The 13,254-nt window shown below is 41.3% G+C and overlaps 4 protein-coding genes across 4 annotated transcripts; 2 read left to right on the top strand and 2 right to left on the bottom strand.

Moving 5' to 3' along the window:
- Positions 1–401: 401 nt before the first annotated feature.
- Positions 402–1,808, top strand: Bfra_003043 (putative c2h2 transcription factor protein; the record flags this gene model as incomplete). The annotated part of the gene is made up of 2 exons (XM_037333455.1): positions 402–1,214; positions 1,260–1,808. The coding sequence occupies 2 exons, from the start codon at positions 402–404 to the stop codon at positions 1,806–1,808; spliced, it is 1,362 nt and encodes a 453-aa protein (XP_037195583.1).
- A 1,269-nt stretch (positions 1,809–3,077) lies between these two features.
- Positions 3,078–3,431, top strand: Bfra_003042 (uncharacterized protein; the record flags this gene model as incomplete). The annotated part of the gene is made up of 2 exons (XM_037333454.1): positions 3,078–3,139; positions 3,251–3,431. The coding sequence occupies 2 exons, from the start codon at positions 3,078–3,080 to the stop codon at positions 3,429–3,431; spliced, it is 243 nt and encodes an 80-aa protein (XP_037195582.1).
- Positions 3,432–4,559: 1,128 nt separating this feature from the next.
- Bfra_003041 (putative necrosis and ethylene inducing peptide 2 precursor protein) lies at positions 4,560–5,399 on the bottom strand (the record flags this gene model as incomplete). Its single annotated transcript, XM_037333453.1, has 3 exons — positions 4,560–4,941; positions 4,993–5,103; positions 5,158–5,399. The coding sequence occupies 3 exons, from the start codon at positions 5,397–5,399 to the stop codon at positions 4,560–4,562; spliced, it is 735 nt and encodes a 244-aa protein (XP_037195581.1).
- A 4,636-nt stretch (positions 5,400–10,035) lies between these two features.
- Positions 10,036–10,239, bottom strand: Bfra_003040 (uncharacterized protein; the record flags this gene model as incomplete). The annotated part of the gene is made up of 1 exon (XM_037333452.1): positions 10,036–10,239. One exon carries the CDS (start codon positions 10,237–10,239, stop codon positions 10,036–10,038), a length of 204 nt encoding a protein of 67 aa, XP_037195580.1.
- Between the last annotated feature and the right edge of the window lie 3,015 nt (positions 10,240–13,254).

Raw genomic sequence — 13,254 nt, 5'->3', positions numbered from 1 at the left:
ATGAGATAATTTCTTTTGTTATTATCAAGGTTTCAAAGTGATAAGAGAGACAACCAACGTGTTGGTTTCTTTTCTCCCTCACTACGTATCGCAATTATCCATATTTTACTAGTCTTCATTCATTAAATTCAATTGACTTTGGGTCAAAAGTTTTATCGTGCGCATCGTCTGTTTCTAATCGCTCGTTTGTTCAATTTATCCCAAATTTTGAACGAGTGTAAAACCCTTATTAGAATATCTACGAAACGTCCTTTTGTCATCCTTCGTTCTTCTTCTTAAGGACTTAATTCATGTACAAATCATCCTTCGACTTCGAATTTGTCCTTTGATTCATCACATTTTGTTGTCGATCTTTCGACTTGTCACATCGGGTGGAAATTAAAGATCTGTATTGAGCCGCAATGGGTGACCTTGATATTAAATTTCTGTTACAACAGAAGAAGGCTGAAAAACTCAAAGCTTTGGAAGCAGCTAGAACCACGGTACCGCCGGCTTGGGACGCAAAATATATCACAACCAAGGAAGGGCATGATGGCGAATTCGAATCAAACGCCAATTTTGATTCAGACAATGAGACTTCCGCCAATACAGCCTCGCCTCAACAGCTATTTGGATTCAACTATGAACCCCAAAGTCTATCGTCGACCAATCCAAAACCTTTGAGGAAGGACGAGCTTTCAAAATCATCTACTATACTCACATCAATCGAACCCGACAAGCGACGATTCTTTCGCCCCCTAGCAGACGCCATCACATCATCTAGTGGTGACCAGCTCGGCAAAATACTTCTGCGTTTATGTGTCGAGTATCCCGACGCTAGAGCAGTGGTTGAATCTTTGCTTGCGGATACTATCGATGATATCTTCATCGAAAATCCACATCCATTACTTCGCATTAGCTCAAACTCGAGAATCGAGCAGTCCTCACAAAAGATTTCACCCATCAAGAAAGCCTTGGAAAATCCGTTGTTGCCAATTGCGTTAAACAATAAAAATCAGAAAGAGGAACAAAGGCCACTTATCGCGAAGTCTGCTAGAGATGACCCAAAATCGCCTCCAGCCGTACTTGCTATCGTGAAGCCTATCAGAAAATTGCCATCAGTACCTCAACCCCCCATTTCTCCATGTAACTCAGTGGTCAGCGAAAAGCGCAAACGGGAGGAACTTGCAGATGCTTTGATTGTCTCTCCGCCACAGAAAAAATCAAAACCATACGTAAGTGCTTCTTCAGATGAAAGGTCTATATACTAATAGAGATAGTTTGTCATTCCTAAGCATTCAAAGAAGGATATTCCATTGTACGAAAATAAAGATACAATTCCACAATCAAAGTTGCTGTCGTCAAACTCTCTAAGCACCTCCGAACGCTTCAAACCACCCAAGTCTATCGAAGCTTTGCAACCTCTTTCTGATTTCGGTAACAAAATGGATGTTGGAGGAGAACAGTCTGATAAATATACTTGTTCAGTCTGTCATCAAGAATTTGGTATGAAGAAAAGCTTGGAGCGGCATCTGAGAGGTGTACATAAAACAGAAGGGGAGCCATTCGGATGTTCTATTTGCACCAAAAAGTATGCTCTTCGGGACTATCTTTATCGCCATCTGACCTCTTTTCATACAACTGGTTCGAAATGTAATGCTTGTGGACTCTCATATCCAGATGGCGACATTTTGAGTACACACATGAGATCTGTACATGGCGTACAGGCAGTCGAAGACAAAAAGGCCAAGGAACCTTCAACTGCACTAAATCCTGCTAAGAAGCAGGTCCGTTTCCAAGAGGATTCGATGAAAGAGCGGAAGTCCTGAATCTACGCCAAAACATTGAACAATCATTTGATTCGAAATACCTATACAACACCATTTCATCTGAACTCTACGTTTACGCCCACCACCTATACACCAATGACACGTATGCCCGTGGTGGCCAAATTCTGTGGCCAAGCCCGGTGGTTTGAATGTCATATATGTTCGTGTACATTAATCTGTTTTGAGAATTTTAATAAGGTCGATCAAAATGCAGAAGCGCAATACGCGATCCCAGTAATAGCCGCTCACATCCACCGCAGCTCTCTTTAAGTCAAACAATAGTCCGTGTATTATTTCCTCTTTCGATCACGATCACAATCCGTCATCATGATCAACCACCACTGCAGACTCATTCCAGTGCACGCGTTTCCGATAATCAATCATATGCGGTGTGTCAGAGTGCAGAAAGATGCTCGAGATATGCAGGGTTCATGATGTGCGGCTGCGGCTGCGGTCACCGAAACTGCCAATAATAAGCACGATCGTGTGATAATTGGGATTTCATGTGGTGAGCATATGTGGTGTGTGTCGCAACCGCGCTTGATAGTGTAACCGCTGCTTATCACCGGAATGGTGGTGACTAATTAATGACAAGCTAACAGTGCATAATATTGAGGGTGTGCATACGAATTTCATTGCTTGTGAATGGTGATATGTGAATGATTGTTTGTCTTCTTTTCTGACATTGACAGATTGGATTAGTATGTGCAATTTACTGGTGTCACGGATTTGAATTTCATTCGGTGATAATCCTTTTGGATGAAAACCGGCGGTAAAAATTTCTCTTTTTGTCATTGCGGTGGGCAAACCTCATTTTGGTTGCTTCTCATACCTGATGAGTAGCGTATGCGTATGCAAATTGCTGTTGTCAGATGAATGGGATAAGACAACGGGGTATGAGAAGCTCATATAAACAGGTATTTGGCATTGTATTTCTCGCTTTTCTTCTCTGTTTTTATGTTCAAGTTTTCTGTTCCCTATCTACCACTGAGCATCTCTATCTCCAATTCTCTTTCTTTTTCTTTCGCCTTCTCACCAAGCTCTTCTCTCTTAGTGCTCTCCTTCCCTCCATAATCTCTTCGGGTTTTCACTACCTGCCTCTAACTCCACTTTCTACTCTTTTCTTACCCCTCACATATTCTCTTCCCGCCGCCGAATTTGCTGTCTTACAGCACGCAAGAACAGAGTGGTTTTTGATCATCAATCTATACCAACACTCTGTCTTCACTCTCCTATTCAGGGACCCTGAGATATCAAACCCTCTCAAACATGCCAGGAAGTGTTTACTCGAAAAATTGGTTCACAAAGGTCATGGATAGTAGCGCGGCTGAGTATGTACTTTCTCTTTCCCATTCTCTCCTTCCAAGACTCTAATGCCTACTACTTCCTGTGACGCAATTCATCACCTGATTTTCTGTCAACAAAACTAATGCAAGAACTAGATCGCGTAAAGAGCAAAAAGATGCGTCAAGAAGCGCAAAAAAAGAAGAGGCGCTGAGGGAACAGAGATTGAGGGATTTTTGCTCTGAAAGTAAGAGAGAGGCACCCTGGAGTTCGGTTAATAGCAGGGGGTCTGCTGGTGGCGAGGGGAACAAGGAGAGCGCGGAGACTCGATGGAGGTGACGGGCTTGCTTTTTGTGGAGGGGAGTCGAGTTGAGTTGGGATGCTTTAGGTTCTGGATTCTACAGAAGAATGGAAAGGATGTATGACTGCCAAGATATCGAGATTGATAGGCTATAGTATCGTTTCATTTTGCTTTTGTTTGGTTCTGATAATCCTGTTTCCTCTTCTTGTATGCTTTTCAGGCGAGCCTGTCTCATATCTTGTTTTATTTGGTTTAATGGAATCGGTTCATCCTTCTATGGAACAGTACTATCTGGGAGGGAGCCATATTGCAGATAAACATGGCTCATCAAAAACTGAGCGTTTCCGATTTGTACCAGCATCAGTATGGCGTTTTGCTTTGCTCTCAGTTCTCCATCTCGATTAACACGTCTTCTTATCTGTCTGTTTCCTATGTATCTTTTCACTCAGTCTCTCTTCTCTTTCATTCATTTATATCTTTCTTCAGACACTGCTAATCTGGTGGATCCTAGATGTTGAAGAATATCTGAATATCTAGATCGCCTAATAAATGGGGCTATTGATGTGCCGATAATAATTGGCGTAGGTCGATTCTAGGTATGCGAAGGTGAAATCAATGATAGGAAACCAGGTGTAACATAGAAGAGATGTGAGATATTGGTATCGCTTCTAGAATGAGCGGCTACTCACGTGATAGGCGAAGAAATTTGAGCACTTAATAAAATGCTAACAATCGACAAGTCTAGATAATACAGGTAAGCTTGAGTCTTGAAGGATTGATTAAGCTTAAATATCAGTGGGACATCAAGGATTCTTGATTTTCGAATTCGAATTGGGATATTGAAGAGTGGGTGGTGTAAGGTTTAGGTGTATTTGTCTGGTGAATGATCACATGGGAATCGTGATCCTTTCCATCACATGCCACCATGTCTTCAAATCGTTGTAGTAATCTAAGAGTTAGCTGCAACCTTGGGCTCTATACTCACATAAAACCACCTTGATGATCATGTGTAAACAATAAACTTTTCATTAAATTGAAGTGACGTGAGTACAACCCAACGCCATGATCAAATACTAATCAGACATCAAACATCAAACATTACACAGAGAAAAGCCAGAATACTCCCAGAGTATAGCCTCCAATATTCATAAGTAAAGACACAAAGTCTAGAAAGTAGCAGCCGCAAGATTGTTTGCGAAGACAGATGGAATGAAAGGAACATTCGCAGAGCCGAAATCAGTCGTCTCAAGAGCAGTTTGAGCAACAGTAGGTAAAGATTCCCAAGCAATCATGGGTTGTTGTCCACCAACAGTGCTAGTGAGACCCATTGAATGATCGATAGGCCAGATACTCTCGTACTTGATGAGGGGGCTGGTACCAGAAAGGGAATAGCCATCGGTAGAACAATCCCAGTCTCCATGGGCAGAAGGACAGACGGCTACGATGTTGTCGGCAGTTGTAGCGGTTGAGCTGGAAAGCCAGACGATTACACCTTCCCAATCGTGACGGTGACCAATACCGGTTGAGGGTTCATCTTTTGGCATGTACCTGAGATTTTATTAGTTTGGATCTGTAAGGAGGTGATTAGAGAGAACTTACCAGGAGTACATGATACCGTAGTATGATCCGCTTTGTGCTCCTCGGACGTATATTTGACCGGTACTACTGCTGCAACCACCGTTGCTACTGCCAGTTGGTTCCAAACCACCACTAAAATATTTTAGACTCAATAGAAATCATGTGAATAAAAATGTAAGGACATACCCTGTGTTACCCGATGCATCGACGGCAGGGAATGGTACGCATCCATTGACTACATAAAGATATGGTTGATATGCCTCATAAACTGTTCCTACTGTCCCGCTGGGAACGGTTTCGGGAAATCCTACAACGGCATCGGAATCGATAACGGCCCGAGATTCAAGCTGCGATGGTGTAGGAATAGCAACGACTGTAGATGCCAAAACCGAAAGGGAAAGCTGTAATGATCTTGAGAAGGTAACCATGATGAAATATGTCTGGATATCCCTTGCAATTGAGAAGAAAGAGAATGATCGACGAATGCAAGAATGATTTCTGCAGTCAACAGGAAAGAATATCGAGGATTCTTATAACTACATTTTTAATCTTCGGTATCTATACCCTAGATTGATTTAGTGAGACCAATTAAGAACACAGACTAAGACGCCCACTATTCAAAGTTCATGATCATCCGGATTCCATATTCATGATGAATAACCGCTTGGATATATCCCCAATCGGAAAAACTTCTCTGGGCACGTTTCCATTGGCCGTCAAAGATTGGCATTTATCACTCGTGATATGTATTCCCATGTATTACCTACTACATTCTACAAGAGGAAACACAAGACCGAGAAAAAACGTGGTGATTCTTCACGTTGTAGAAGTACCGTGTGGATAATACATCTCGGAGACAATAGATTGTAAGCGGGTCCCAAATCGGCTTGAATGTAATAGGAAGGAGAAGCGAAGGTGATATATCGGCTTGGTTATTCAACACCCTTGGTTTTACCGGATGAGGATACACTTCCGGCGGCCGGTTGAAGGATGGGGTATGGGGGGTTTCTTCTGTACATGAAAGTAGGAAAGCTTGTGTTTGATTCAGCCAGTTGGCGGATTGTATCTTTCCACGGTGTAGTGAGTACCGACGGGGTTGCAGATCGCTTACCCCTTACAGTAGGTCACACCCTTATTATCAAATGAAATGATTGGGGAATGAAGCCATTTCTTTTGAAAGTGAATCGTGTACGGATATGCAAGAAGCGGTATACCGGCTTTTTTTGGAACAAAGTGATAAATCAAAGCTTGATATCCATTACAAATTGTTGAAGCTCTTAGAGGGTAATGTCTGGGTAATATTTGGTGTCGGTGCTCTGTAGGTGTGTTTGTACGCGTGCATGTGAAGTGACATGCAAAAGTGGATTGAGTGGGGCAAGACTCATCGTGCACGGATCATACTTACCGTATCACGTGATGATATCACTTCCCCTCTATTCCACTTCGTCCAAGTTTATCATAACCATCACGCTTAATTTTCCAGGTTGAAATCCATTTTAAACTCATCATCACTTGCTGGAATGTCATGGTGATTCCATTACTACTAAGATATTAGCCCTTTTTATCACAGTATTCCATCTGATTAACGTGGCTACGGAGCCTATTCTGAGACTTTACGACACTTTCTTGCGACTCGGCATTCTTGAATGATTCAGACGACATGGGCGATTCTTATGAGTGGGCTAGAAAAATTGTATTCAAAACTAACAAATACCAAAAAGTTGTTTTTTTAGGAAACTTCTCCTGTCTAAACAGCGATTGGCACTATCGTCCTGCTCGGAGCAGCCCCGAGTGTCTTTGTCCCGTCAAGAGTTCTTTTATTGTACGAATACTTCACTTTAGGTATTGTTGCTCTATAATGTCGGTTTGTTTCGCCCGCTTAAAAAAGCTCAGCAGCCCAAAAATAAGGGTTACCCAAGGTGAGAGATTAATCTCGTCACCTGCAGACACATCGTGATGATCAGGACACTCAATAGTCTGGGCTGCAGTCTAACTTAGAAATTCCAATATTTTAACGGTCTTGAATATCTTGGATCATATTCAATATCCCAAGTACTTTCGAGGTCCAGCAATCGCGTTTGGATCTCTTCGCTCCGGCATTACAACCTACGAACATTGAGTCCTCGATTGTTCTAGCGAAGGTGCCGCGCTTAAATACTTTTGCTCTGTCGTTTCAAATGAGTGGTGTAGTTCTGCCTAACGGTGATGCTTCTGCAAATATCAATGAATTTTGTCAGACAATTCAATGATACGTGTTCAGGATACTGCATTTCTGGTCTGATTGATTCCCAACTCAGTGGTACAAACCTCTCTGAAGCCGGGCTTTCTACGCCTCCTAACAGATACCATACTGTTGTACCAGAGAAGTCTTCGCAATGAGGTAATGAATATCGGCAACAGTTGTTAGAGTATATCTCATAATCCCTTTTCGCTGCCTTGAAGGACATCGAAAAGGAGAGCTTGATCAGTTCACACCAAAATTCAACTTCGGAGTTTGGCAATCTAGCTCTGGTTGATGGTGTCATTTAAGATAAACTCTTTAGCGTTGATCAAGTCAGAAGGCTATTGGCTCTGTAATATGACGAATGTCGCATTTATCTCAATTGTCAGTGTTGGCTTCACTTATGTTTGCGAAGGTAACATTTTGCGGAAATATTTCAAATCAGGGGCGTCTTTGAGGTCTAAGAAAGGGAGATTAGATAGACAGTAATCAAATCTCTCGGGCCCAAATCAAAAGATAAGTAACATTGAAATTCCTGTGGGTGTTCCCAATATTGTCTCAATTTTTGGAAAATGGAGGGGGGCTGTCGTTTCTCTCGGTATATCTTCGACGTCTTGAAGTTCTCGGTAGTTAAACACACATTCTGCGACTAGCAGTTAGAAATTATCTCCTTTATGGTGTTTGTTTCCTTAACTCACTGCTATATGTGGAGTTCCTTCCAAGACTTTGCTAAAAACGAGAAATTCCGTCGAATTTAAGATTTGGCGTTGGTGAGCATTTACGAAGATTACATCTTCATCGTGCTCCTCAAAACTTATTTCGTAGTTTGTATTCAGACCTATCTCCTTTACTCAGCTAGTATTTTCAGAGATCATGGGACTCTTAAATATTCATGGGGATTCATTAATCCAAGACGTGAGTACTGTCTAAACCCACAACTCACATCATTCGTTACCAAAATTGGTAGATGGGCAAGTAAACCTAATGAAACTGTCACAACTTTCTCTCTCTACCACGTCGACTGGAGCATCCAAAGTCGTATTTGTCTGAAAATGACAGCCCGTCTAAATTCTCAGTCAAATATTGCCATAAGTGACCGCGTTATTAGAACACGCTTGAAGTCTTAGCAAGCAAGATGTCACATAACCGCGAAAGATAAACTGCCTATCATCTTTTATCAACAAACTGAGAGACGCTTCAGAAATTGTGGAAAATCGTATGTGAACGAGCTGGCACTCCACTAAATATCCAGACCTTATTTTCCTATCATAGCGGGATTGCTTATATGGTTTCTAGTACGGGTGACATACCCGGAATTATATACTTCAATTCTATGGTAAGTTTAACGACAAGCTATGGCCCGTTTCAATAGAAAGCGCAATCTCGGTCTTGCAGGATCAAAGCAATCAAAATTGTATCTGTTAAATACAGACGAGAAGCTTTTAATAGTAGAGCAGTTGAGTTTTGCAGGTTTGAGGAGAGGTATACCGATTAGTATAGTGTTTGAATTCGAGAATTTAAAGTGCTCGTTTTCCTCATAATTCTGTCTGCAAGAAAGTGTTGGTATCATTTTAATCAGTGACTCAAAAGAATCATTTTCTTTGAGAGATCCAATGAACTATATGGATTTTTTCAGCAAGTAAAATGTTCATGCCCTCCACTTTCTTCTCCTTTCCCGAAATCAGAACCTCTTTATTGTCTGCTAGAAGCTCCCTGCTCCTTGTCGCCTATCATGTTCAGGGGAGGGACCCCATCGCTTCTTCGTCGCCTTCTATCTCTTTTCCTCTCTTTATTCCTCAGTTTCTAAGCTCTGTGTCTAACCTCAACTATTAACGGATAAAATTGTGATGCTAGGATGTTAAGAAATGAGTAGAAACTAGTAGCATACATCAATTTGAGAGGCAGGATGGACTACGAAAAGAGAAACAATTCTAAGACGTGCTCCAAGAGTTATAGTTTCTCGCGGACTGAATGATACCGCGTTTCAATCTTCGAATACCTTGCACCAAAATACAAATACCTACAGACTAGGTCTGCAATATAAAAAAGGGGACAACTACCCATTATCGCACTCTAAGTCGTGTAGTTGCACAACAAATTATTAGATCAGTCTATAAATCCGATCTACAGGACAACGATTTTCACTCTAGCCATCGATTCAAATTGGTTACTTTAATCCCATCGAATATTTACCAATCATTCTGGCTATCAATTGCATTCCAATTAATGTTGTGTCTCCACCACTTGTCGTCAATGTTGTGTCTCCAGTGCTTGACATCAACAGATGTACCGTTGTACCAGATAACTACTGGATCCGTCGGGTACTGCTACAACCATGATTCCATAAGTACCACTTCATACGTCGTAGTTCTCGCTTTCATTGACTACCTCCCCATTCCCCCGCATCAAAGTATGCTTTTTAATCTATCCTTCTTGTTTCTCAGTTGCACGGAGTATGCATCTCGGATGCGATGCGTTAGATACATAGCTAGTGTAGTGAAATTGAAGAGGAGTGGAAGTTTATAAATTGATCCTGTTTTCCTGTCAATTGAGAATGAAGATATCGAAATTACTTTTTTTTCATCTTTGTACAGTCATCAACTTCTTCCCCAACGCAACAAACGTAGAAAACTCAACAATTCACCAGTAGACTTCACCAAAAAATCATGAGTCTCTCCCTCCTCACCCTTATTTTCACAACCCTCTCTCTCATCTCCCCCCTCAACGGCCTCACCATCCCCTCCGAAAACGAACCCCCCAGCCCCACCCCCCTCTTCCCCAACCTCACCGTCCTCATCCAAACCTCCCCCGGAATCTTCTCCCCGCAACCCCACCGCATCCCCTCAATCCGCGCTCAAATCGCTTCCGGCACTCACGATCTTTCCCCCCGCGCCTACGCCAACATCCGCTACTGTTCGGATATCCAATGCACCTCGTGTAGTTCCTGGAGCGGAAGCTACAATGTGAATTTTTGTCTCGCGACGCAGGGGACTGATTGCATCATCGTGTATGATCTTGAACAGGCGCAGATTCACTATTGGAATCATGTGGGGTGTAATGGGGCAATTACCGGGTATGCGAAGTGTGGGGTGCAGGGCACGTTATTGAGCGCGCCGGGAACGAATTCGATTGGGATTCAGACGGGGAATTGTTAAGTTTGGAAGGCGGGATTGGGGAGATTTGGGTATGCGGTTGATCATTGGAAAGGGATTGAAATGCTTTTACAACGCTGGACTATGTGCCTTGTATTCGTGAGACTACATCTTGTAGTCTAATCTCTGTTCTTGTCTACAATGACCGGTAAATCTATAGGACTACATAAATGATAGATCCCCTCTTGTATCGAGAACTACCCTGAAGAAAACGCTGCAAAATATTCTCCTTTACCTTTACCCTGAGAACGGCCTCCAAACAATTCTGATTCCACATCAAATAAAAGCAACTCTTCCCCCTAATCATCATACAACAAAACTATAGATCCCAACTATACAGTAGAGAGAAACACATCTCATTAAAACTCACCCTACTCCACACTTACCAAAATCCAACTACCATCCCATCACCAACCCATGCACACCAACAAATCTCACCCTTTTACCACCTCACCAAATCCTCAATCCAAGCGAATCCAAAATGAAATATCCCTATCCATTAACTATCTCCCAACTTGCTCAACAACATCCATCATAGATGAAAACAATACCAAACACCTAACTATATACAAAACCCCATTCTACAACCAGATATCCCGTTGCTATAATATCACCATACCCAGTATTCCCATTTCCATTCTCATTCCCATTCTTATCTATCCCTATAGAATCTCAAAAATGAATACAATAATAAAGTAAAATCGAAAAGCCTGAAGAGAAGAGGATTTGTTCAATTCGCGTTAGGAGAGATATGGATAAATGCATAGAATTGAATGGCATCAAGATATCTATCTATCTATCTATCCATCTATCCATCTATCTTATTCATCTCCAACCATTTTGATATAACCATATACTCGATATGGTTATCAAGATCGAAAGAAACCTAAGTTTAACGGTATAGATCTGGGTTTATACATAGATAAATATTCTCCTCTTCCCTCTTCACCTTTCTCCTTTCCACAATAGAATAGAGTAATCGTCGTCGTCGAAAGAAAGAAAGAAAGAAAGAAAGAAAGAAAGAAAGAAAGAAACAATTAGGATCTCTCTAGCAAGCACTAACTCAGACTCTCAATACAATACAATACCACACTATAGAATTCTCTTGGATCAAGATACCTTTGTGTACCTCTCACTTTCACTTCTACATTTATCCTGAACCCGTGACTCTCGTAACGTACCCCGTGACATCTCTCCTCCTTTTTTCTTTTCATCAATATCGTCGTAATGAAGATTATACAGCAATAACCCCATATAGCAACATTCCATGTATTGACACCTCAACTAGCATGTGAAAAATCGCTTAGTGTTACACATGCTAGTTGAAGTTGTTTTAGTCAAAAATCTGACATTTGAGGTATGAATAACTTATGTGGAATGTTGCTATTCGGGGATACTACTGAAGATTATTCTCCTCGTCATTCCACTTCCATTTCGCGAATAACATTCTTCCATTCATCATCTCCCCATATCATCATCCATCTATCCCCTTCGACCCAATCACAACACCCCATTAAAACTTACAGAAATCGAATCGAACCGAACCAAATCAATCACAAACTCAAACTCCCTTACCTACCTTCAAAACCCCATTCCCACATTCAAAAATCTAGGATTCGGAAAAAAAAAAAATACCTACTCTTCCCCACACTCCCCACACACTCCTCCAATCCTACATCTACCTACCTCCCACCTCCCGGATGTACTCATCCTACTCTCTCATCCCAAACCGAACCATACCAAATTAGATCAAATCAACCCGTCATTTATGCAGGTACCCCTCCCACTCCCTCATTAACCGGATAAAAAGCACCAGCTGAATGAACAGAACGAGTGAGCGAGTGAGTGTATTGCATATGATTGCGCGTCCTGGGCTTACTTGCTTGCTTATACTGGCTAGGTATTTATATATATTTTGTTGATGGATGAGTAGGTAGATAGGTCGGTAAGTAGGTAGGGGATAAGCTTCATATCGATCAAAAGACCGAGAAGGAAAAGAAAGAAGTAAGATGAAATGAAATGAGATAAAATAGAATCGATAAGGAGGTAGGTATATACAGACAAACAAGAATCTCACACAGGGTTAGATCATTTAATTCCGCACTTTTTAACCTTCCTGTCTTCATATCATCCCATCATGAAATTGAAAAGAACTAGTAAAATCGGATATATTGAATTGAATGTAAAATTACCTAGGTGTGAAAGAGATTATGTTACTTGTGTTTTTTAGGGTTGGGATTTATAATGATATAATGATATAATGATATAATGTATTGGGATATAATGGGATATACGAGTACTTATTAAATAGATAGTTGATGGATATCAATCACGAGATACCTAGATACCTCAAGCTCTCGGGACCGAGAGTACGAGATTAAAAGGCTTGGTAGGGCGAATGAAGTTAGTTATTTGGGCGGATACGATGGATCGACGGTGTGTATACGGATCTTCCAGGAATATTGCGTACGAGTACGAAAGATTGGGTTTGGAGATGGTAGAAGAGAGGGACGACATAGATGGATATATGGTGAGTGAGTAATTGGAAGACATAGGTATATAACTTACCATCGTACAAAATACCTAGGTAGGTATACAATGCGCATTTACCTAGGGAGAGATTGAAGATTTGAGTTACGTACGAGGACCTAGGTACGAAGTATACATGGACATATGGACATATGTGTCTAAATATAACTAACTACACGACTTGATCATACACGATTAATGCATTCTCGAATCTTCGCAGAGACTAAGGAATTGAGAAGAAAGAAGTTGGTTCAGAGTTTATTGTTAAGGTTGATGATAAGGTTACTTCGATATATATTACTAACAATCGTGTATCGTAAAATGTAAAATGCATGTGGGGTAATGTGGATAAATCAGTTTACGAGGATCAAGAAAGAATTC

The sequence above is a fragment of the Botrytis fragariae genome (genome assembly GCF_013461495.1).
Source record: "Botrytis fragariae strain BVB16 chromosome Unknown tig00000012, whole genome shotgun sequence".
NCBI lineage: Eukaryota > Fungi > Ascomycota > Leotiomycetes > Helotiales > Sclerotiniaceae > Botrytis > Botrytis fragariae.
This window is presented reverse-complemented; position numbering and strand designations above follow the sequence as displayed.